This window comes from Melospiza melodia, chromosome 20 (genome assembly GCF_035770615.1).
Source record: "Melospiza melodia melodia isolate bMelMel2 chromosome 20, bMelMel2.pri, whole genome shotgun sequence".
NCBI classification, from domain to species: Eukaryota; Metazoa; Chordata; class Aves; order Passeriformes; family Passerellidae; genus Melospiza; species Melospiza melodia.
Window position 1 is genome coordinate 3,830,018 of NC_086213.1, and position 23,876 is coordinate 3,853,893.

The 23,876-nt window shown below is 52.1% G+C and overlaps 1 protein-coding gene across 1 annotated transcript; it reads left to right on the forward strand.

Annotated features, from left to right (window-relative positions):
• Positions 1–474: 474 nt before the first annotated feature.
• LRRC75B (leucine rich repeat containing 75B) lies at positions 475–21,172 on the forward strand. The gene is made up of 4 exons (XM_063172764.1): positions 475–768; positions 5,145–5,273; positions 8,116–8,228; positions 19,514–21,172. The coding sequence occupies exons 1-4, from the start codon at positions 511–513 to the stop codon at positions 20,034–20,036; spliced, it is 1,023 nt and encodes a 340-aa protein (XP_063028834.1). The 5' UTR covers positions 475–510; the 3' UTR covers positions 20,037–21,172.
• Positions 21,173–23,876: the final 2,704 nt, after the last annotated feature.

The following is a 23,876-nucleotide window of genomic DNA, read 5'->3' on the forward strand; positions in this document are numbered from 1 at the left end:
CCACAGCAGGTGAGGAACAGTGCCAGCATCGTACTATCAGTTGCAGATGACGGGTGGTGGGCAAAATTCCTGCCACTTTCTAGATTAGTAAGACACCTCCTCTGGGTCCAACAGCAGACTGATAGAAAACACAGCCCACAGAAGCATTCCCTGCAGATGGTGTGCTTTGAACTACTATTAATCTAGACAACCTTTTGCGATGCTCAAAGAGTTTGTCCAGGAATAGAACAGCTGGACGGGAGGAGCAGTCTCGGCAGCACCCGCGTCTCTCTTTGTCCTCCCCAGGGAGCATCTCCGGGCAGAGCCAGCCCGGCAGGAGGAGGAGGAGGAGGAGGAGGAGGAGGAGGCTCCTGGGGCTGCCCGGCCGCGGGAGGCGGGTGCGGAGCGGGTGCGGAGCGGGGCACCGGAGCTCGGGCAGCTCGGGGAGCCGGGGCGGGGCAGCCGCACCCTCCGCCTTCCGCGGCGCCTCCCCCGGCCCGCAGCCCCGAGCCCCGAGCCCCGAGCGCGGCCATGGGCTCCCGGCTGAGCCGGCAGAGCAGCCTGGAGGAGGAGAGCGCCGAGGAGCCGTGCCCGGGCAGGCTGGAGAGCGGCCGCGGCGACTTCCACCTCTCGTCGCTGCTGCTGCACCCGCAGAAGCTGCCCGGGGTGCTGCGGAAAGCATCGCCCGCGCCCTACGTGCGGCGGGTGGGGTGGCTGCGGGAGATCCAGGCCACCATCCGGGAGCACAAGCGGGAGCACGCCGTGCACATCCTCCGGCTGCTCAGGAAGGTACGGCGGGATGCGGGGTGCGGGATGCGGGATGCGGGCGGGGACAAAGGGCCGTGCGGGGCTGCGGGAGCCGCGGTGCAGGAGCCCCCTGCCCGGCGCGGGGTGTGCAGCCCCCTTGGGGGGCTCTTTGTGCTGCCTTTCTCCGCTCCGTGCCCCGCTCCGTGCCCTCCGTGCCAGGGGCACCAGCCACCGGCTGGCCCGGCTGCCGGGGCACAGAGAGGGGCTGGAGGAGCTGCTGTGCAGGAGAAGGGGGTCCGGGGTTGAGCTGTGCCCATCCACACCCCTCCATGCCAGCCCGAGGGTGTGCTCAGATTGATGCTCCTCCAGAAAAAGCCACCTACTGCCACCACATCCCGTTATGGCCACTCAGCCAGCCTGGCTGAGATATGTCTGGGAAACCCCAAAATGGCTTTGGAGGGCACCTCTGGGACAGGCGAGGCTGAGAGGAGAGGTAAAGGGGTCAGTGTATCAGTGGGAGCACGTCTCAGTCTGCCGCCATTCAGGAACAGCACAGGCAGTGTGCAGACAGTGTGGTGCCAAACTGATGCTGGGGACAGAGCCCTGCTGCTGGAACCGAGCCATCTCCTCCATCACTCACTGCTTCCATCACTTTCCAGGCAAACTCAGCCGCCCCAAACTGCAGGCAACTCTCTGACTGGTGGCACAGGGGACAAATTCCACCTCTGATGGGGACATCAAACACCATCAGTTTGTGGCTTGTCACGTTGCTTCATTAGATAAGGGTCATCTAACTTCATCTTGGCAGTGTGCATTATCTCTTCCTTAGTAGCAAGTGGCCTTTGGGTGTGAGTGCAGTGGAGCAGGGTCTGGCTCACTGGATGCTCGTTCACCCACACCCCCAGCTGCAGGGAGCTGCATGCACAGCCCTGCCTGCCCTGCATGTCCAGGGTTTTACAGCACATCTGACAGTGGTGCTCACTGCCCTGGGCTGCCAGGAGGTTACACACTCACAGGTGAGAACCCACAGGACCAAAATTCCATCTCTGCTTCTCCTGTCCACTACTTCAGCATTCACTGGAAGATTGTTACCAGCACCACACTCTTCTTGTCACACATGTAGACAGATAAATTCACAGCAAACCTCTGTGTGTGCACCGGTATGGCAGACAAGGGTTGAATAAGATTTAAGGCAGTTTTGGGAAGGCATTATTGCAAGAAGCTTGTGAAGAAAGAGAGGCAAGCACTCACTTCATGGATGTGGTGATGTACCATGAACAGACTTTACTAGGGTAAGCCAGAGGCCAGAGCTACAGAATGTCATTTTCTGTAGTGCTCAGCACCTCTCCTGGAGACTGAGGCACTGAAACCTTCCACAGACCCGGGAGGTCTCCAGAAGGTCCATCTGTGACCAGGCAGGGTTTGAGGGCTCAAGCACGGGGCCATATGGAATGCAGGGCCATTTCTAAGCTCCTTTCAGGATCAGTTGAACACCTGGCCTCCCCACATCTGCGCTCGAGAATTACCATGCCATGAACATTCACGTGTTGCCTGCTGCCTTTCCAGTTCCCCATGTTATTCCTGGTCCCCAGTTCTGCCTGGCCATGATGAAACAGTGACTGCCTGCCCATCTGCTCACAGCAGAACAGTGGCACATGCATCCTGTAATCACAGCATCTTCTGCCAAGCAAGATGGGAACCCATCCGGCAGCACCCCAAAGCCTGTGGTTCATTGAGCACTCAGAGGTTTCAGAGATGGAGGGTTGGCACCACTAACATGTACCACACCCCAGGCTGGGGTCATGCAATCACCACCAGTCCTCCTCACGCGTCCAATGCCAGCTTCAGATCAGCCTTTTTTTCTAACTCACAGATTTTCCTCACTCCACAGCTGCATCCACCCTTTAGCTGGGTCCCCATTTGTCCCCCCTTACCTTGGCAGGGTCACGCTCTCGGGAGTCACGGGTTAGTGTGTCCCAGGTGAGGGTCTGTTTGTTACCTGGAAAAAGAGAGATTCCTCGTTCACTCCAGTGGACAGGGAGGGTGTTTAACACCACACCTCATCACCGTGCCTTGGCCAGGATGCAAACACCCCAGGGAAGGCAGAGAAACGGTGGGACTGGAATTGCAGCCTGCTCAGGGGAGCAGAGAGCTGAGCCAGAGCAGAGCACACGGGATCCCCTGTGTGCCTCCTGCTTGCCCAGCCCTGCAGGTGCTCCCTGCTGATGGATCCGCCAGGGGTTTTCCCCTGAGGGCTGCAGACTGTTCCTGGGATGTTCAGAGGGTGTGCTAATGTAAAGCAAGAAAGGCAGGCAGCAAATCCCCTGACAGAGGTGTGGGATCCCAGCATTTCAGAGGAGTGCATGGAGAACAGCTGCAGGTGCAGGTGCAGGTGTGCTTTGTACACGAACACTTGGTCAGCTCCACTGCACACCATCCACCCCAGAAATGCCACCAGCAGGAGCCAGAGCAGCTTTCCTGCTGATCTAGGTGGGCATCCCTCAGCTGAAGCCCAGGGAGACATTAGACTTACACCAGCAAAAACTCTGCTGTAATCTGTTTTCCCTGTGCTGAGACGATGGCAAAGTGTCATTTTTAAGACAACAGCACTAAGCCAACTGAACTGGCAAGAGTTATAATATTCTGCTGTCTGCAGCCACCTTTTAGCTGGTACAAAATTTTCCAAGAAATGAGAGGGAGAGGGAGAGGGAGGGAGAGAGGGAAATAAGTAAGATGAGCTGCAATGCCTCTGGGCTAAGAATTTATGGAATATCAATGTGCAATGAACATTTACAGCTATATTACTGAAAAAAAACCTTGCAGGCAGGATTTATAATGGGAATGCAGATTCATCTTAATGGTACAGTTCCAACTGGGGGAGTTTAATTACTGCTCTGACATCCACTGCTGCATGCCCAGCCATGCCATCCCCACAGCAGCTTTCTTCATCTGTGCACATTACACTTGCTGTGGGAGGCTCCATTTCCCTGAAGCCTTATGGTTAAGGGAGACACTGGCATGATGCCTTGGCAGGCTCCTGGCCCATGTCCAGCTGTGGCTGTCTGTCCTTCAGGGCTGATCCACTGCTTGGGTCCCTTGCCTGCTTACAGGTGCCGTTTGTGTACACAGAGTGATGCTAAAGTATTTCATTTATTCTCCCTTCCTGTGTCTCTAGCCAGGGTCTCTTTGGGATTGTGCTTCCTGCTCAGTCCAGCATATCCAGAGCAGGATGAGGCACTGGCTTTGATTGGTGCTTGGAGTTAAGATCCCAAACCCCCAGGGCCAGCCATGGCTCTGCCCTGTTGGTGATGTATGTGCACACATCCAGCTTTTCCCCCCCTCTCACTCCATTTTTTTTTAGCTCCCAGTCACTGGGTGGTGCCTGAAACATACACTCAGTAGAGCAGTGTGAACATATGGGGCACCCATTTGCTTATTCATTTCTCCTGTCAGCTGCATACAGAATGGGGAAAAGACTTGTTCCCTCCCTTAGCTGAGCCCTCCTTATCAACTGAATCAAACCCAGCACTATCCCTACTAGAGGTTTTTTCTGTTCTACATCTCTACTCCTAGGGTATTTTTTTCATATGTGAATATGTCATCTCTCTTTCCTACATTTTTAAAAATTTTTGTTTGTTTTTCACAGCTCTGAGGTACCTTTTTATTGTAATAACTGTGTCAGTATATTAGCTCTTTGCTTTCTCCTTAGTTCTTTGCAGTATTATCCATTTGGCCCTGGGAAGGCTTTTTGCTCCCAAAGATGCTGAGGTTTTCAAAGGTGCCCCATCCCCTGGTGCACACAGATAAGTTGCATGGACCACAGATGCTCCCCTAACCCACACTGTGGAAGATGGAAGAGGAGCTCCTCTGACTGTGGTGTGAAGCCACCTCTAAATTTAACACTGCACCCCATCCTGAGAAATTCACAGCACAGCTAAACTCACACAGGTGGGCAGGACTTCTGCTCAGCCAGCCACCACCAGGGCATATGGCAGCATCTAAATACCTGAGAGAGGTCTGATTCTTCCAGAAAAGCTGAGATTGGAGAAGCAGCTTTTAGAGCCAGCCTTCCTGCTTGGCTTCTTCAGCAGATTCACACATAGAGCTGACAAAACTGTGTTTCTCTGAAGTGAATTCTCTCCAGGCTCCAGCCAGCCTGGAAATGATAGAATTCTCACCTTCCTGTGGTAGGTGGGAATAAGGTGGACTAGCTGAAATTAGCACAGCATCTCGTTCAGCTCTCTGGCTGCACAGCAATGCTGGGTCAGACACGGCTGGATAATCCAACTCTGCTGGATAATTTCCTGTACTGGGCATCCAGCTGGCACCACAGCAGATTTACTTTCTGGTTTCAGAACATCCCATGGATATAGCCCTGAGGAAAACCGTGTGCCTGACTGTGTCTGTTTTCGTTGTAGGACCTAGGACTGGAAGGAACATTTCTCAATGAAGTGCTCTACAAAAATGCGACTTTCCTCAACTTGGTGGATCCCATCTCCCATGACCTGCTGATGAGCCTTGCCAGAGACCTGCAGTGTCCCAAAAAGGTGACTGACTTCTCCCCCAGCTCCGTGAGTGCTTTGTGGCACAGCACTGATGCAGAGAGCCCTGCTGGGGCAGCTGGTGCTGCATCAATCCTCCAGAGCCAGGCAGAGCGTGCCCTGGGAGTGGCAGCATCTGGATTGTGGGGCACTTTTCTGTAGAAATCAGTTAAAAATACTTCAAAACATGAATGCAGCTGGAGGAGAGGATGGCTATGTGCACAGAGATTAAGGAAATTACTTTTTGTGCCCACAGTAAACTTAGTGACAGGGCAGAGACATAATCAGTGGTATCACAGGGGTTCAAAGCAATTAGAGCTCATGGACCTGCAGAGGAAAGCAGAGATCTCTGCAGGAAAATCTCCTCTCTCTTCCTGGGCCCTTTGCCTTATGTAACTACCTCAACCCAGCATTATTTGTCCCCATAAAATCTCAGAGTTCCCCACAGAGAATGGTGCTGCAGGAATGTATTGCCACTGGTGTGTCATGTGCACAGTATCCCTGAATGCTCCAGCATTTCCTTCAGAGGATGAGGAGAGCAGAGCAGAAGGGCAGGGCTGAGAACAGACAAACATCACAGATGTCCCAGTCCCACTGCCACAACCAGCATCAATTTCTGTTACCCTTTGCCACCTCAGACACCTGGATTTGCCGTGTACCCATTTGCTCATTGGGCTTGGCAAGTGTCATGTTTGCTTTATAAGGAGAGGAATAGAGTGAATTTCTTTATTCAAAGAGAGATATTAAGAACACAGAGCTCAGAGCAAGCAGCAGTGCCCCAGGGAATACACTGAATGCCTGGTGTAGATTAGTGGCATTGCTAACCTTGTTCTGCCATCTCCTGAGGCTCACTGATAACAATTAACCAGTCATGTCTCAATAGACAAACCACATTTAGCCAAAGTTTAATCATCATTATTAGGCTGTAGCACAGCCTGGAAAAGAAAAACCAAAAAACCTTTCCAAGAGTAATGTCTGTGTAATTCATGTAAGCATTTGCAGGAAGGGCTGGGCTGGTCTTTACCCACACTTCACCTGCCCTCATCTCCAGCTGCTCTACCAGACCTTCTCCAAGGCCATGCTGTGCAGTGCCCCTCAGGGCAGGCAGCAGGAGGGGACCTTGCTCTAATCCAGTTCCCATGTGTTTGGCAGATAACACATTGCCACTTTTATACACCTGCTTATCCCCCCTCTCTAGTTTCATGGCTTATGGATGCACTGACACACGTCCCATTACATAAAAAAATTGTTTTCCCCATTCCTAAGGAAGATGTTGAGCGCCGGAGTTGCCCTTCAAAGCCAGCAGAGGTTTAATGATTTAATTAAGTTCTTGTAGAAATTCAGTACCTACAGCAGCACACCCTTCCCAGAACAACGCCAGCCCACGTCCCCTCTCCGACCCTGGCCGAGCATCTGGTGGGTGTAACTGCATTACAGGCAAGCAGGCTGAGTGCAATTCCCAGCCTGTCAGTGGGAATTAAATCAGAGAGGACACAGGAAAGAACAGGAGGGTAACTCTCAGCTGGGAGCCAGCAATCACTTGCAGGGCTCTGTGCCAGCTGCTGCTGCTCTGGAGCCTCCTCTGTGCACGTGCGCCCACTTGGACAGGTTTGCTGTGGTGGGTGACAGCAGAGTGCCAGCTGCAGCCCTGCCAGCACACAGGAGTCAAAAACAAAGCACCTAAGCCAGAGGCACGGGCCAGTCCCTGTAGGGCTCCTAGGGAGGCTGGGATGGGGATCAGGGATGCTCAGCTGAGCACAAGGCTGGGATCCCTCTCCCCCTGGCACAGGGGAGCTGCCCCGTGCTGGCAGGGCATCCCTCAGGGACTGCTGAGCAAAGCCACAGAGCAGCTGTTGGCCCCCAGAGCAGAGCTTTAACTGCTCACAGTAAGGAATAAATCCCTGCATTCCCTGACAGCTCCACTGGTGTTCACCTGTCAAATCCCTAAATGCACATGGCTGGAGGGCTGAGGGGAGGGAATGCAGGTGTCTGTCAGCAATTGGAAAATACAATAGGGAAGGCAGAATTCCCAGCCTTCAGCAGCTGCCATTTGCCATTCTGCTTCAGCAGAGGAAGAGGTTCTGTTCCAAGCCATGGCACTGAAGAACAAGTGCAAAAATAACCCAGGAAGGCAGAGCAAACATGTGGGTGCCTTCTTTTCCTGACAAGTTAGTGCAGGGGCGGCAGGGAACTGCTGGCATTGCAAGCTCCCAAACTCACACCTCCTGTAGCAGAGTGGACTGCAAGGAAGTAAGATGGACTGTGGACTAAGTTTCCTGTCCTGACATCTCCCAGCTAGAGCACAGGAGGCTGTGGAGTCGGTGTGTTACTGCAGGAGGAGCAAGAAGCACCTTGGGGATGGGGCAAGGGTGCCACTGACTGACCTTCCCACATCAGGGTATCAGACATTCCAGAGACAGAGTTTGGGGAAGCACAGCAGCAAGGTAATTAACAGAAATTCAGCACTGTCCTGTAACACAAGGAGTTGGCAGCACAGGGGTCCCTGTAACAGAGCATTGTCAGTCACCCCTGCCTCAGCCCTAGAAAACGATCTTCTCTTCTGAGGTTCACTTGTTCCTGGCTGGGCTGTGAAATTGTAGCCCTGCTCTGGGCAGGAACGTGCTGGGCTGGGCTGGGTTCTTCCTGGCAGTGCAGAGTTGGCATATGGCAGAGGCATCTCAGGCCTTCTCACCATTCCTCTTCCATTCCCTCTTCTCTTCCTCTGCTCCCTTACACACACGACCCTTCTCCACTGCCATCTTTATTCCTTTCCCATCTTCCTCTGCCTCCCTCCTTCTCCCACACTCTGCTGTGGCGCAGGCAGTCTGAGCTGTCCCTTTGCTTTCAGGAGTATGACCCCTGGAAATCCTCGGACAGGATCTGCAGGCAGCTGATTTACCACCTGACCCCGCACTCCAAGTGGCACCGGCACGGGATGCCCCGCAGGAAGTCCCAAGTGTGGTAAGAGCCGGGCAGGGATGGTGTGGGTGGGCACGGAGGGGCATCTAGGGATGGTGTGGGTGGGCACGGAGGGGCATGTGCCTGGGCAGCCCATCCCAGCCCTCCTCAGATGGAGACAGGACTGAAAGCAGTGCACAGCAGCTGCATGCAGCCTCTGCCAAAACCCAGCCCCAGCAGGACTCTCTTTGGTGTGTTTTGCTCCTTCCTGTGTGGTATTGCAGCTCCTTACCCTCTCCGAAGTGCTCTGAAATCAATCCCCCCTGAGTGCACAGCACAGACACCCCTCCTGCAGGGCCTGCAGGGTGTTGGGCCCCAGCAGCATGGCCAGGGCTGCCAGCCTGCAAAACCCCCCATGTGCAAAGGGAGCTGTTTCCAGCTCTGCATCACACCCTGTCCTCGTTTACAGCATCCCTGACGGTGGGAAAAGTGTTCCCTATGAGGCACTGCCCCCAGTGATCACCCCATTCGGCAGGAACCCCTCTGGGATGGCTGGCAGGGAGGTGCCCATCCTTCTTAGCTCCCACTTCTCTGCCAGCACCTGCAGAGGGCCCTGGTGTTGGGATCTTTTGCTGCTCAGAGTGACCCCAAGGTTGTTCAAAGTCTCTTTTCCCAGCCCGGTGCTTGAAGAAGCAGTCAGAGCTCTTCATTTCTCGGTCTCAAGGTTGTTTATTGTGTCTTATCTATAGAAAATTTTCTCCTGCCCTGCTAAGGTCTGTCCAGCAGGACAGTTCCAGGCACTCTGCCTGCCCCAGGGCTGTGTTATGTCTTTATACTAAAAATTACGTGTACAATGTTTACAATTCCTTCCCAACACCTATCACCTATGTTAGACAGTGAGCTTCTACTCTAAACCAATCTGTGAGTGCCAACATCACAGCAGAAGATGGAGGCCAAGAAGAAGAAGGAGAAAGGCTGGACACACCCAGTTCCCTCCATCTTGCCTCCTGAACCCCCATACCAAAAACCCTAAAATCTACTTTTCCACCCCGTGATAACTTCACTAATATTCTACCTAATTTGTCGTGGCTTGCTGATCTTCATACAAGGTTGGTAATTTGCTCCATTGATCATAATCAAACCCACAGGTGTTTTGGGCTCTGTGCCAGGGCTTCTGAGCCCCCTGGCAGGGGTCCTGGCCATCCTGACCAGCCAGAGGGATATTCTGGGCTCTGACACCCTGGGATGGTGCAGATGCACAGAGAACCCAGCTCAGAGCAGGCTGGTCACTGACAGCTACTGGATGGCAGCTGCTTAGCACCACTAGAAGTGTATTTGGACACCCACACTTGTTCCCTCCTTGCCACTTGCTGGTTTTTCTGCCCAGATAAAGAGCAATCCCCATGTCTTTTAAATCCACCCCTCCTCTTGTCATTTTCTTGGAGCAAACCCTGTTCTTGTGACACAGATCACCACTGCTGAAGAAAAGACAGAGAAGTGACTGAGAAAAGAGCTCGTGTCAGCCCCATTAGATTCACAGGAATAAATGCAGGATTGGATAAAAAGAAATGCAAAATCAGCAGCACTCTGAGAATGGCCTTGGGCTTTTCTGATGCTTTTGGTCTTTGATGTGTGTGCCAGCAACTTAAAATCCCCCATGAGAGTTGACATTTCCATCATACCTTTTCGTTCTGACTCAGAGGCAGGTTCCCAGTGCATCCTAAGGAATAAAATCCCTAATGCCATGGTTTCCAGGCCATCTGCCTCCTCTTGCACCTGCAGCACTCCCAGTGCTCTCAGCCCCAGCACCCACAGGGCTGGACTGTTTGTGCTGCTTTGCAGGTGCCAAGCACAGCTCAGAGCAGGACTGAGCTCTCAGAGCTCAGTGAGCCCTTTTCCAGACCCACTCAATGACATTTTCCCTGTGGGATCCTGCAGAATACTGGGGATGCACGATATAGATGGCATTCCTGACCTCATCCCAAGTTTAAAGAGAAGAAGTTCAGATCTCCAGACTCCTGCTTGCAGGCAAACCTCTTCTCCAGCTGGACTTGAGGATGAAGGGTCAGACTGGAAGTGTTCCCTGTGATTGCACGGTGTGCACAGTGCTGCAGACCCATCCTTAGCAACAACAGAGAGGAGGTTTGTGGCCAGAGGAAGAGCCCTGGGTCCATGAGCACCCCAGGGTCAGGCCCCAGGTATTGGCCAGGTACAGAACACCCGTGAGCACAAGCAGGGAGAGGGCAGCAGGCAATGTGCAATGGGTCTGAAATGGGCTGCCCTGCCTGGCTACCACACCCAGTTACAATGTGTTACATAAGGCACAAATTAATTTTGATGAAATATTTAACAGCGCAGCTTTCTCTTTTAAGTGTGGAGATGAAATGTTTTGCAGTTTGCAGCAGAAGACGCCTGCAGAGTTGGCATCTGAGGCCGCTGCAAGAAAATGGGTGTTGCCAGTAGCAGGCAAGCAAGAAATAGCTGCTTCTTTTGGAGATACCAAGGCATAAGTTTGTTCAGGCAGGCTGTTTTTACATTCTGCACTTCCCTCTGTCTGCTAGTGGGAGTATTTTACTACAGGATCTGTCTCAAACCCTGTGCCCTTGGCTTGCACCCTTCCTGCTCTTTGGGTCCTGCAAAGAGCATGGGTGTAGCATAAATACTTTGAAGGAATTTCTAAAATCTAGTGGGGGTTAAGGACAGCAGGGAGGGTCTGTGCATGGAGACCACATTCAGAAACCAAATTCTCCTCTTGCTTTTGCAGCCTCCTGGGTGTTGGCATCTGGCTTTCACAGAGCTGATGCCCGACTCCCTTGCTCTCTGAAATGCAATTTCTACTTTCTGCAGCATGTTAGATGGGTCCAGGAGATAATTAGCAAGCTCAGCCATACAGAGAGCTTGGAGCATCTGCCAGGTTTTAATTACATTTGGGCTGTTACGGAGCTGTGGTGCTGCAATACTGGAGTCAGATCATGCACCAGGTGTTTGTGCCCGCTGCCAAACCAGTGGGTCACATGCAAACTCACAGCAGTTGCATCCCCAGCTGCTCTCAGTGGGACCCACATCCTGAGCCACCCATGAGCTGGTGAAGCAGAAAGATAAGAGACATTTCTTCAAGCACTGCTGTTTCAGTGCACAGGCAGAGCCCGTACAGAAATGTGGAAGGAGAAAGCTCTTTGTGGGTCCAACAGCAGCTGGAGGGAGCAGGAGGCATCCAGGCCAGGCTCTCTCTGGTTCCTGTGCCTGACCAAACTCCTGAAGGTGAAGCTGGGAGGCAACCTGCCCTCTGCACCCATGCCTGTGTGCTCCCTGGAGGGGCTGTGTGCCTTGTACAAGGAAGGGTGAATCTGGGGACTGCAGTCCCCAGATGTGCAGTCACCCAAAAAAGCTATTTCAGCTGCCCTGGTGATACTCAGACTAAGATTGCCACACTGAAAAGAAGGGGCTCCTTTGCAAAATCCTGTCTGCAGCCAGCAGCCTGCACCCCACTGGCTCTGCCCTGCTTGGGTTGGCTGCCTAACCAAACCAGGAGGATAAGCTTTTGCAGATTTACTCTGGGTTTTTTTAAATTGAAAGCTCAAAAGGTGGAGGATAAGATTTCTGCAGCCTTTTTTTTTTTTTTTTTTTTTTTTTTGCAGGAGGGACTAGCATAAATACTACACAATTTTCAGTCCTTTATATCCTAGAGGGAATTTGGTTTTAGCACCATTTTACAGTTGTATAGATCACTCCCACTTAACGAGCAGAATACATCCTGGAGTGTTGTATAACTCCAGCTTCACTTTCTCATTAAATTGATGTTTAGTGTGTAAAGAGTAATGCATTAAGAAATGCTCCCTTATACAGACATAAACCTTTTGGGCTATCAGTGCCACTCCTGTGGCATTTTGACGGATGCAGAACTTTCAGATGTTATTAATTCTTGTTTTCAGAATTCTTGGGGCCTCTTGCCATGCTGAATTCAAGCAAACTGTCACCATCTGCTGCCAGAACAGGGTGGGACCCAGAGGGTGTATTGCTTTTTGGGCTGCAGTTCAGAGCAGAGAGGGAGAAGGGTATCAGGTGAAGACTGCCTTTGTCTGGAGAGCTGGATCACAGTCTGGTACTGTGATTAGGAAGCTCTGGATGACAACTGAACTGTCTTGGCAAGGCTGTGTTAGGGAACCTTAATGTATCTTCCACTTGCATCATCCCCAGAGCTGGCTCCTTCTGTGTAACCCTTCCTTTCCTGAGTCCTGAGTGCACAGGATCAAACCTGACTCCACAAAGCAGGCAGCAGACACAGCTTTATAATTGTGACAAAAAAAAAAACCCAGATTCTTTATACAGTGGCTGGTTCTGGAAGAGCAAATGCAGTTAGTTGTGTGCATGGAGTTAACTCCCACACCACATGTATATGGCCTTTCCTTTCCACAAATCTCACCACAGCTTCACTTTGCTCATCTGAGTGAATTTCATCATGGCTAATCCAGTATCCCTTCTGGGCTCATTGCTCCCTTTCTGTTATTGATGTGCATTGGCCAGACACTGCAGCATTAGGTGCATTTTTAAAATGCAGTGAAAGCACTTGTGTCTGGAGCACTTCAAGGAAACAGCTCTAAAGGGCTTCACATATTTTTTTTTTTCCTTGAAAACATCACTCAGCACTGAGGCTGACAGTTCTGGCAGATGAGATCCCAGCCTTCACATGGCATGAGGAGAATATTAACTACAGCTTCGTGTCACCCTTATGCAACAGGGTAAACAGGCACCATCATTCCTGCTCCAGTGAGAGGAAGCCAGGTCAGTTAACTGAAGCCACATGGAAAACATCATATGGGAGCACAGGAACTGCCCCACACACTGTTTGCAAGGAGCTGCTGCTCACGGAGATGTCAGATGGACAGACATGGCAGGAATTGTGCCCTCGCCTTACAGTGCAGAGCATCCCAAACACTGCCCTGAGGAGCATACAGCATACATTTGGGGGTTCCTGTATATTTGGAAAGCTGTTGGAGGTGCAGAAAGGGTCACCCAGCAGCTTGACACTGCCCTGCCAGAGTAAAAAGGCCAAGAGAAGCAGGACACTGTGGTGGGCAGAGAGTGAGTGAAATAACAGAGGCTGGGTGGAAGGGAGCAGTGAAAAACAATCAGCAGAGACCTTGTGCCTCTGTGACTCGTACCCAGTTGAAGGTCTGACAAGGACATGGGTCAGTAGATGATATTTACAGCAAGGAGGCACTCCCTGCTTTGCTAGGGGAGGCCTAAATAACAAAGAAAAACAACCTGAGGCCTTGGACAGATCAAGCGGCAGCAGGAGGAAGGCCAAGGGCTCACAGGTCTCTTGAACACACCTTCAAGGACAAAGTGACAGCAGAGGCAGGAGGAGAGAGGCACTCAGCTGCATCAACAACTGCTGATTTCCAGATTTCCATGGCCCACCCCAGCTGCAGAGGGAGGGAGACAGCAGAAAGGCTGCCTTTGCCTCCTCTCCACGGCTTGGGCACAAGGATGGGGATGTGACCAAGGGAGTGACCCATTTGTGCACTGCCTCCATCCTCCCAGCAGGGCCAGGATCAGCTGGGGCTGGGTTACTCTAGGTCAGTACTTTTGAGGCTTCTCTTTTCCTTTTTCATGTTCCATCCATCTAAAGCCAGCCCTGCACAGCAGCGCCCTGTGCCACTGGGGAAGCAAAGCAAGCAGATTATGCTAAGCAGGCAATTAAAAAGCTCAGAATCCATCCCCTAAATCACTGCTCAAAGCAGGGATGCCATCCAGACATGCCTGGGGTTCTGTGCAAGAAAGAGCAGCTGAGAGATACCTGACTCATGGCTAATTAGCCACTGCTGGCAGTGCCTGTTAATGACAGAGGGGATATCCGCTAATGGGAATTTCTGGCATCAGCAAAGTTTTATATTTGGAGACAAATTTAATGTAAAAATAAAAGACAGAGTGGTAGAAAGCTGGTAATTCTCCAGAGAAATAGGCATGAAGTGGTGAGCACCCCTCATTAGCAAAATTCTGTCTCTTGCTGTCCCTTCCCAGCCTTTCTCCATAGCATGGAGACAAGGAAATGAGCTGAGACTCCAGGAAATTCAACATTCTTGGGCTCAACAAGCTCCCCCAAACCCCACAGAGCTAACAAGAGGCCAGACACCACTGTGACTGCTACAAGTCCCAACAGGGCATCACTCAGGAGCCACTGCACCCCTTTGGTGCTGCCACCAAAGAATTTAGCCGATGAGCAAGAAACTGATGGGATTCAGTGCTAATAAAAAAACCAAACATGCTGAGCCTGCAGCTTCATGGACGTGAAGAAGGACCTGGAAGATGGCCTGAGGGTTAATTCTCTTGGGACAGGTGCTGGAGACAAACAGACAGCAATTAATTTCAGGTCCCCTAATTGTCCCATTTCAAGACAGCTCTGTGTTTGCTAATGCCAGCTGAGTTTCCAGGAGGCTGGAACACTGGCTGGGTGTTAGTGGAAAGAGGAAGATTTTTATCCCAAAATAAAGCCTGGGGAGGCACAGGATGGTTTCACCTCTTTCCCAGCCCACATTTCTCACTGAGTGGGTTTTTTTTTTCCAGACACCCACAGGTCTCTCAGCCCCCTGCTCTGCGTGGACTGATCCAGGGTGGATCTCCCATAGCCAGGCTCAAAGTGCAGCCTAGGGAATGCTGGTAATGAGGAGAATATTGACTGCTGCTGAAGAGTAGAGTTGGCACCCAGGGATGGGATAAGTGGCACTGAGGGTGGGAGGAAAACTCCCTCCTTGTCCACGGGAGAAAGGCCAGACCCCAGGAAGGGAGTTGGGAACAATGCAGAGTAAAACCTTCCACATGAGAAGCGAGGACATGCACCTCAAAGAGCTCCCATCCCTCAGCAGGTGCAGAAGGGCTGCAAGCAGGTGCTGATCCTTTATGAAAAGAGCTCTGGGCCAGCCCCATTCCCCACTGGGTGCTGCATCCCCAGGCAGGCAGTAGGGCTGGGCTGTTCGTTGCCCTTGTTTCTTGTTTCCAAGAATTTCTCACCTGCAAGCCATTTCTCCAGCATTTGAGGGAGTGGGGGGGTTGTTGCAGATAATACAAACACAGTCTGCTGCCCTGCATGCAGGGTCCAGATCCTTGTCAGATGCAAATCCTCACAATTACAAACGTGCCCTGAGCAGCAGTTGCAGCAGCAGTGGGTTAATCCAGCCCCCAGTGCTCTGCAGCCTCTGTCCACGAGCCCCACAGGCATCCAGAGCCACGTTGCTAAGTAGCTGTTGTATCTCACACAAAAGGAAAAAAGCCCTCTGCAGCTGAAGCAATCTTTAAGCCTGTTTCAAGTGCAGAAATTAGAGGATAATACATGACCCATTTCCCTGGAAATAAACCTAGTATTTTCTCAGCTGCTGCACGAGTGACTGAGAGCTTGGTGCCCTGTGTATCATCGCCCTCTCCCCCCAAGAAATGGAGCTTAACAGACCTCCAAAAAACTCCAAGTGTCAGATAATTCAGAGTAAAGCATCTACCCACATCTCCTTGACCCACTTCTGACTGCAGACCCATTTTCCTCTGAAGCAATAGAGAGACTGGGTAGCTGTTCTATGCCTTGCCCTAGAGATGGGGTTTAGTTGTGCCTCTTGGAGCAGCACAGAAACACCAGGGAGGCGAGGAGGAGGCTGCCAGGGGTCACAGCATGCGTGGGGTGTTGCATCTCATGCTTCAGCACTTACCAGAGAGCTGAGGGCCTGGCTGCAGCACAGGGCTGTGTCCACCAGGATGAGGCTCCTACAAACACATCCCTACAAGAGGCATTTTTATAGGCAGGAGAACAGCTCAAACACAGGAGGGAGCCCCCCGGTCCTGAGACAGGAGGCCCAGAGTCACCCTGGCAGGTACAGCAATGAGGGCAAAAGGAAGCAGCAAAAAACACAGGAAAGGAAAGAAAAACAAGCCAGCAAAGAAGGGAGGGCGGGCTCTGGCACAGGACAGGAGGGTTTGAGCACATTCAGCCGGGAGCAGTCCGGTCTGGAGAATCAATTATGGGAAGATAATTTGTCTGCTTGATTAAAGCCTCCTTGGGGTATTGGGAGAGCAGCAGAAGGTACCTGTTGTGGCGAGAGCACGGTCCGTGACCTATTACTGCAGTCTGCTCACGGCAGGAGCGCAGGGAGGGGAGGCTCAGCGGGCACAGACAGACGAGCGCACTGCTTTTGTCTTTCAGACATTTCCCTTCAGCCATCCCTGCCTGCGCTCGGAGCCGAGCCGCTCCGGAGGGGGCCCCGAGAGCCTCTCAGGCCTGTCCCCCGTTCAGGACGGCAGGACCATCGGTCGGCCCCACCTGGGTGCCGCGGGCGCGGCGAGCGGCGCCGGCTCAGCCGTGCCCTCCAGCGGCCCCCGCTCCAGCCCCGTCCCGAACCCTCGCAAACCGCGCTCCTGCCCCGCGGCTTCACTGAGGGAAGGTCTGAGGAGGCTTTGCACAGACATAGACAAGGGTTAGGGCTGGGGAATGTGCCCCTGTGCTCGCGTCTCCGTTCTGTGTCCCCCACCCAGGTCTGCCGTGGTTTGACTGGGATAGAGAATTTCCAGGAGCCACAGGCTGTGTTGGTACAACACAGGCACTGAAGTAGTTACAGGCTTGTTTCTGGGCTTGTTTATGCTCTATTCCCCACTCCCAAGAAAGCCTTATTCTAAGCCCCTACAGGCCAGAGAAGGCTGCTGTATCTCTGTGGATACAGGGGACAGGTACCCTGTGCACTCAGGTCCACACTCCCTCTCATTCCTCCCTGCTTCCCTTGATCCACATGAATGCACACCTGCACTGAGCATTGGATGCTCTGTTCTGCTAGAACAAGGACTCCAGATCAAACACCCAGATAAAATACCTGCCATGACTACAAGGACAACTCTTGTTGTGCTAGGGGAAACCTGAGATGTTTCCAACTTCGAGGCTGGTCCCTGATAAATTTCAGACAAGATGAACCCTCTTTTGTGGTAGACTGTGCTACACCCCTGCCAGTGATTGGTGACAAACTATACCAAAACAGACATGTTGTTTTTCAAGAGAGTTGAAGAAATACAGCTCCCAGAAGCCTGGGCTGATCTCAAGCATGTCTTGGGTGAGCAGAAAAAGGGAGACTTGCTCAGTGCCACCCTGACCACAGCACGCACAGTTCACACCTGCTGCTGCAGCAAGCAAAAGAACTGCACTGCTGCTACAAGCAATGTGCTGGATTAATTAATTCTTCACAGTCCCATCTCTGGGCCCAGATAGTGGAGGGATATACAGTACCATCTTCAAGGCCCTCTTGTGTGCTCAGACCAATTATATTCCCCAGCACATCAGTCCCTGCCATTTGACAGGACAGACAAGCACTGCTTCCCGTGCCCCTCCTGTGATCTACTAAGGTGTGGTGTGGGTCATCTGATGTGTAAATATTTAGTAAGTAATACATTTTACTTACAATACTTCAGGTCTGAATAGAAGTTAATTTGTGCTGTTATTAGCTCTCTGCCATGAGAGCTCCTTAGTCCAAATGCATGCTTGCAGGTATGGTTTCAGCCTTGCACAGTGAATTCCCGTGGGAAATACAAGGACACAGTGAATTCCCATGGGAAATACAAGGACACATAGAAGTAGCCTGAGCAAAGTACTACTAAACCCAGGGCAGGAATCTGTGGGCTTAAGAATTGACAGGACAGGCCATGAGATCTTTCTGCCTCATGCTCCTACAAGAAGGTGCAGCTGCAGGTTTGTGCCAGTGTTGAACATGTCCACAAAGGGCTGTGGCCTGCACTGGTGCCCATTTACTGACTTCTGTCAACACATGCTTGTAGGGGATTATTAAGGACTGAAATTTCTAGGATGCCATGAGCTGCATGTGTAAAGCAAAGCTGCAGAGGCAGTGCCACGTCCTCTGCACAGCTCCAGCAGAGCCTGGCCGTGCTGAGGCTTGGAGGGACATTCTCACCTGCCACGGGAGCTCCTGCGGTGCTGCAGCCTCCTCCGAGGGAATTGCATGTCCCCATGTCCCCATTGCTTTCAGGGACTGGCTGTGCCACAGGTGTGCAGGACACTACAGAGAGCCAGATAGGAACAGTGGGGACCTTGGAAGTGGTGGTTAATGCTTAACCCACCCTGATCCTCCCAAACTCAATAAGGCACTTACAAGACCCCCTGAGCACATGACTGAGGGGCTCCTACTATGTCCTTAAGGCAAGATGTGTCTGAAAGAGCAGCAAGATTAACACAATTTAGGTAAGGGATTAGGTTCTCCTGTGTTATACCAACACACAATTCTACTCAATTTTGCAACACATCCCCCAGCAGCTCCTGTAGCCCCACAGTTCCCACTTCTCACAGCACTCTTAAAAACCCACAGAGTCCATCATTAAGCTCCACACCCCATTTCCTTTGCATCCCCAGCAGCCTCACAACACAACTTTCCTATCTCCTCCTCACTCCCTTGGCCAGGCAGACAATAAAAGGAATGGCTGAAGTTATCTCTTAGCACCCTTATGCCCTCGCTGCCTCTTCATAGCTGCAGCAGATCCCAGATGATCTGCTGACCACAGAGACCCAGATAGGCAGCCACTGGTGCTGCTTACTGACTAAGTGCTGCTTGTGAAGGCTTTTAAAGGGACACGCAGTAAATCCATTCCTGGAGTGCAGTTTGCCCATCTATTGTTTTCCTGATGAAACATCCATTTCTCAGATATTTAACACAGCTCTCCTCTGCAGCACAGACCTTGGCATTCACCTGGAGAGGCGGCTCACAAACAGCGCCCACACAGAGTAAACCAGTGCTTTTGGAAAGTTTGCTTGCCTTGGTTATTTTTGCTTTCTATGCATGAGCGCCTGTATGGGCACATACAGACAAACCCTTTGACATCTGCTGGTGGGAGACACTTCAGCAACCTGTGTTGAGCCAGTTCTGGCAAAGTTTATGTGTAAGTGCTGAAAATACACAGCAAAGCCCCAGAACAGTCTGCCCTGAGGTATGGTGCAAATGCTTGTTTCCCCAGTGAGCTCTGTTAACCCTTTCCTTAACGTTCTAGCCCGTGTTGTTGATGAGTTCTCCCTGTCCCAAATGCTCTCTCACTTGGCTGGGATGGATGGGAGCGCTTTGCTTAAACCTTAATGATCTCTCTTGATGTCTCCCCTTCCCCAACATCTCCCCATCCCCAGAACAGTCTGCCCTGAGGTATGGTGCAAAGGCTTGTTTCCCCAGTGAGCTCTGTTAACCCTTTCCTTAACATTCTAGCCCATGTTGTTGATGAGTTCCCCCTGTCCCAAATGCTCTCTCACTTGGCTGAGAGTTCTCCCCTTAATGACGCTTAAACCTTAATGATCTCTCTCCACATCTCCCCTTCCCCACCACCAGCCTGAAGACCAGCCTGCAGAAGAAGGTGAGCCAGGACTCCATGGATTTGTCAGGGATCCCCCTGAGCATGCGGGACGTGCACCGCATGGCCTACTACCTGCAGAACCACGGCGACCGCCTCACCTCGGTGGACCTGAGCTTCACGGAGCTCAACGACGACATGGTGCGCCTGCTGCTGCCCTTCCTCGGCGCGCTGCCCAAGCTCACCCACCTGTCCCTCAACGGCAACCGCCTCACGCGGGCCACCATGAAGGAGCTGACTGACACCATGAAGGACATGAACAAGTTCCCTTGCCTGGCCTGGGTGGACCTCGGCAACAACGTGGACGTGTCCTCCATGCCGCAGCCGCTGCTGGTGGGCCTGCGCAAGCGCCTCAGCCAGCAGACCACGCTGCCGACCATCTATGAGGCGCTTGACTGCGACTCTGAGATCGCCGGCGGGCACGAGGGCAGCCAGCCAGAGGATGAAGCAGCCGGAAGCGCCCCGCCACGTGCTCTTTCTCAGCAGGGCTGCGAGAGGTGACTGAACAGCGGGCCAGCGCCGGCACGCTGAAGCAACCCCAAGGAGAAGTTTTTGAGTGCAAACATCAAGCAGAGGGCCAGCTTGACCGGCTTCCCTTGGCTCTTTTCTCTCGCCTTCCCTGACATCTTCCCCCCCAACCTGCTGTGAGACAAAAGCCTGTCGTCCCCCCGCGGCGTGTTCCGCTCCCTCCCCTCGCTGCCAAACCCATTGCCCACGTTCCAGAGAGGAACCGGTGACTTACAGTGAACCTGGTGCCCAGGCAGGGTCTCACTGGAAGACGGGAAAAGACCTGTCGGAGTCAAGAATATCCTCCAGCAGCCATTGGGTTGAGGGAAAGGGGTAGGGGGGAACCTAAAACAGAAACAGGCTTGTAGTTTACTTCCTTTCTTCCTTTTCCTATGCACCTTGGAACCCTTGGGACCTGCAGCCTTGAGTGTGAAAGGAGGTGCCCCAAGAGCCTAGTGCTGTGGAGCTTAGTGGAAGGGCTCAGAGGCCAGAGCTGGAGCCCGGCAGTGTGTCTCCCTCTTGTGTCTGGCTCCTTTTGTTTTGTTTTTTTCCTATTGTGTGTTTTGTATGAACGTCTGAACAAAGGGACCTGGTCAGAGACCATTGGATCACATAGGCTGGGGCGGACACATGGCTTGGAACTGCAGCATCAGGATATTTGCTGTGTGACCGGGGTGAGAGGGAGGGGAAGGAGGCATGTGTTGGTGGGAGCATGGGGGATGGGATGAGTTGGGATGGGATGGGGAGGAGGGGGGGAGGACAGGGAATGGGAACGGTCTTGTGGATTAGTAGGATTGGTTTCAAAAACTGTGCTTTTGTACTAAAATTACAAGATCCAAGGTACTACAACTGCAAGTTCCAAGTGAAATTGAGGAAAAGCTGACAGCTGAGCACCCAACTGTGGCATAGAGGAGCGAGCAGGGGATGTGCCAGAGGTGGGAGCTCCCAGTCGGAGGCGCGGAGCGTTGGCTCCTCGTGGCACACTCACCTCCTGACACAGCCACGACGGGAGCAGCTGCATCTCCATTTCCAATGCTGTCCAGAAACCAAGCCACTGATGCAGAATTTCCAGTGTTTTCCACATTGCTCATGCTCTATGTAAACATAATAAAGAGTTCTCTTGGACATGAGCGTGAAGCACTTCAGAGTCTGAGTACCTGGGTGGTTCGGAGGTGTTGGAATATGGATCAGAGCCCTCAAGCTGTGCCTGAGGGACAGGATCAGGTGCCATTCGCATTGGGCAGTGTGGTTCATGCCTTAAGGAAGGAGAAACATGGGTGTTCATTTGTGGTAGGCTGCCATCCTTCGTGTTGCAAGGGGCTGGTAGAAGTAAACTGATGAGATTTAGCTGATAAGTCAAGTCCTCTCAATTATCTGTCTCCTCAGGAATTCAGACTTGGATGAGTTTTTGAGAGTTAAAAGTTTAAAAAATGACACATATTAAAAACATAAAAATCCTCACCCTTCTAAATTAACAATGGTAACTTTGCCTTCTGCTGATTGTCTCTGTGAGTCTCAGAGCAGCACACATAAGCAATGCTCCTATATGAAAACAACCCAAATTCACATGGAATAGATGCATCTTTCATGCTCTATACTAATTTTACAAGACATTGCAATAAGTAAATTGGTGATTTTTTCAAGTGATCTCTTCCAGTTGGACCAAGAGTGTGAGGACACTGGAAGGTATTGGTGTCTCTGATCAACCACCAAAAGCCCCAAATAAAACCAGTTCCCTGAGGAAGAAAGGTGGGATCAAACACTGTGCTGAGCATCACAATCTGACACTGCAAATGCTGGACCCAGTCCTATCTGCACCCCAGGCACAGGTGCAGGACTTCATAACCTTCACATTAACCTGCACAAAGGTCACCACCTGCTCTCTTCTCACAACTCATTTTTCCCTTCTCAGTGTAGTATCTTAAAGAATCATAAAACTGTTTCAGTTGGGAAGGACCTTGGAAGTCATTGAGTCCAAACATTAACCCAGCACTGCCAAGCCCACCACTAAACCATGTCCCTGAGAGCCACAGCTGTGCCTCTTTTCCATAATTCCAGGGATGGTGACTCAAGCACTGCCCTGGGTGACCTGTTCAGTGCTTTACAACCCACTCCTGCTGGCCACACATATACAAAAGCCAGGATGCCACTGGCCTTTTCCACTCAGCAGCTTTCCAGCTGCTCTTCCCCAAGCCTGGAGTCATGTTTAGGATTGTTGTGACCCAGTGCAGAACTTGGCACTTGGACTTCAAACAATTGTCCTTGGACGATCAAATCCAGCCTGCCCAAACCCTTCTGCAGAGCCTCCCTACCCTCCAGCAGATCAACATTTCCACCCAACTCGGTGTCATCTGTGAATTCAGCTGAGGGTGCCCTCGGTCCCCTCATCCAGATGATCAATAAAGACATTAAACAGAGCTGGCCCCTCTACTGAACCCTGGGGAAGCCCACCAGTGGCTGCAGCTCCATTTACCACCATCTCCAGGCTCAGCCCTTCCTTTCCTTCCCTCCTATGGAAGAGACGGCTTTAATTTTTTCTTTTCCTTCCAAAATACCTTTCAGCAAAAATGAATAGCATTTCAGATGTCAGCAAGATCTGTTTAAACTCTCACAGTCTAAGCAGAGCAGCACTCTGCTGCGTGCCAAGAAGAAAACTCGGGCACAAAGCATTTCAATGAGGGCTTGGAGCTGCCTGGTGAGCCAGTGCAAAGCTCCAAAGAGGGAGCAGTGCTGCTGAACATTTGGTCTCTGGCTCTGAGCACTGTCCCCCTAGGGCTCTGCATCAAGGCATCCTCACGGCTTTTCCATGCCAGCAGCACCCCCTAAAATGAGGTGAGACCCTCAGTGTGTGGTGCACCCCTGACACAGCTCTCCCTGCAGAGCCCCTGGCTCAGCCCCAGCCTGTTTCCAGCCCTGTGCTTTCAGTCTGAGCTCTGCTACCCAGCAGGACAGGGATGAGACATTCAGCCCCTTGCAGGGGAATTCTGTGCCAATCTCTGGCCGTGCCACCTGCCAGTTGGCAGCTCCAGGATGTGGAGATAAAGCAGGAAACACAGTGGTGCAGCTGAGCAGCTGTGGCATGCATGTTTATTCCTCTATGTGCACTGGGTTGCTTTGCCACAGAAAGCTCCCCATGGAGAGCTGGTTGTGAATAAATGTGTGAAAACGCAAATTACAAAGTGCTGCCACTGCTTCTTGGATGAACTCTGATGGGAACTCAGCAGGAGCCACCCCAGCACACCCAGCTGCTCCCTGCCAGCTCCTGGTCCCATGGATAGGAGAGGGGCTCTGGGCAGCACAGTGCATCCAGCTCATCCCAAAGCTGGGAAGTGCTCCTGGGCCCCCTACAGATGAGGTACATGCTCAAGGAGCAGACCTAGAGCCCCCACATCTGCAATTTTTATAAAAGCTGAGTTCACCAACCAGAGAGGATGACACAACTGAAATGAGCCCTTCCTTGCACGGAATGAGAAGGCTCAGGGCTCTCAAAGGGTATTAAAGGGATGAGCTGCTAACTCAGCCAGAGGGACCAGCGTGGTTATGATGCTCAGTCAGGGGACACCTGCCCTGCAGTGAGCCTGTCTCCTCTCAGGTGACACAGCAGACTCAATACTCTCCTCAGGAGGCCCTTGCTGTAATCTCAGGTGTTTAGAGCAGCACTCAGTACCAAGACTCAGACACCAGCCTCTCTCTGCGTGCAGGCTGCAGATGCTCAGCCTGGGATGGGCCCTGGAAGCTGAAGCTGCAGCTGCACAGATGGAACCACAGCCCTTCCCCATTTCCTGCAGGTGATCGGTCTCACCACGGCTCTGTGAGACATTTGTGCTCACTGTT

What these genes read in the sequence shown, in the direction of transcription:
- LRRC75B (XM_063172764.1), top strand. Translation starts at nt 511, where the DNA reads ATGGGCTCCCGGCTGAGCCGGCAGAGCAGCCTGGAGGAGGAGAGCGCC. An exon ending in TCCTCCGGCTGCTCAGGAAG is followed by an intron (nt 769 to 5,144) that starts GTACGGCGGGAT and finishes TTTTCGTTGTAG; the next exon opens with GACCTAGGACTGGAAGGAAC. An exon ending in ACCTGCAGTGTCCCAAAAAG is followed by an intron (nt 5,274 to 8,115) that starts GTGACTGACTTC and finishes CTTTGCTTTCAG; the next exon opens with GAGTATGACCCCTGGAAATC.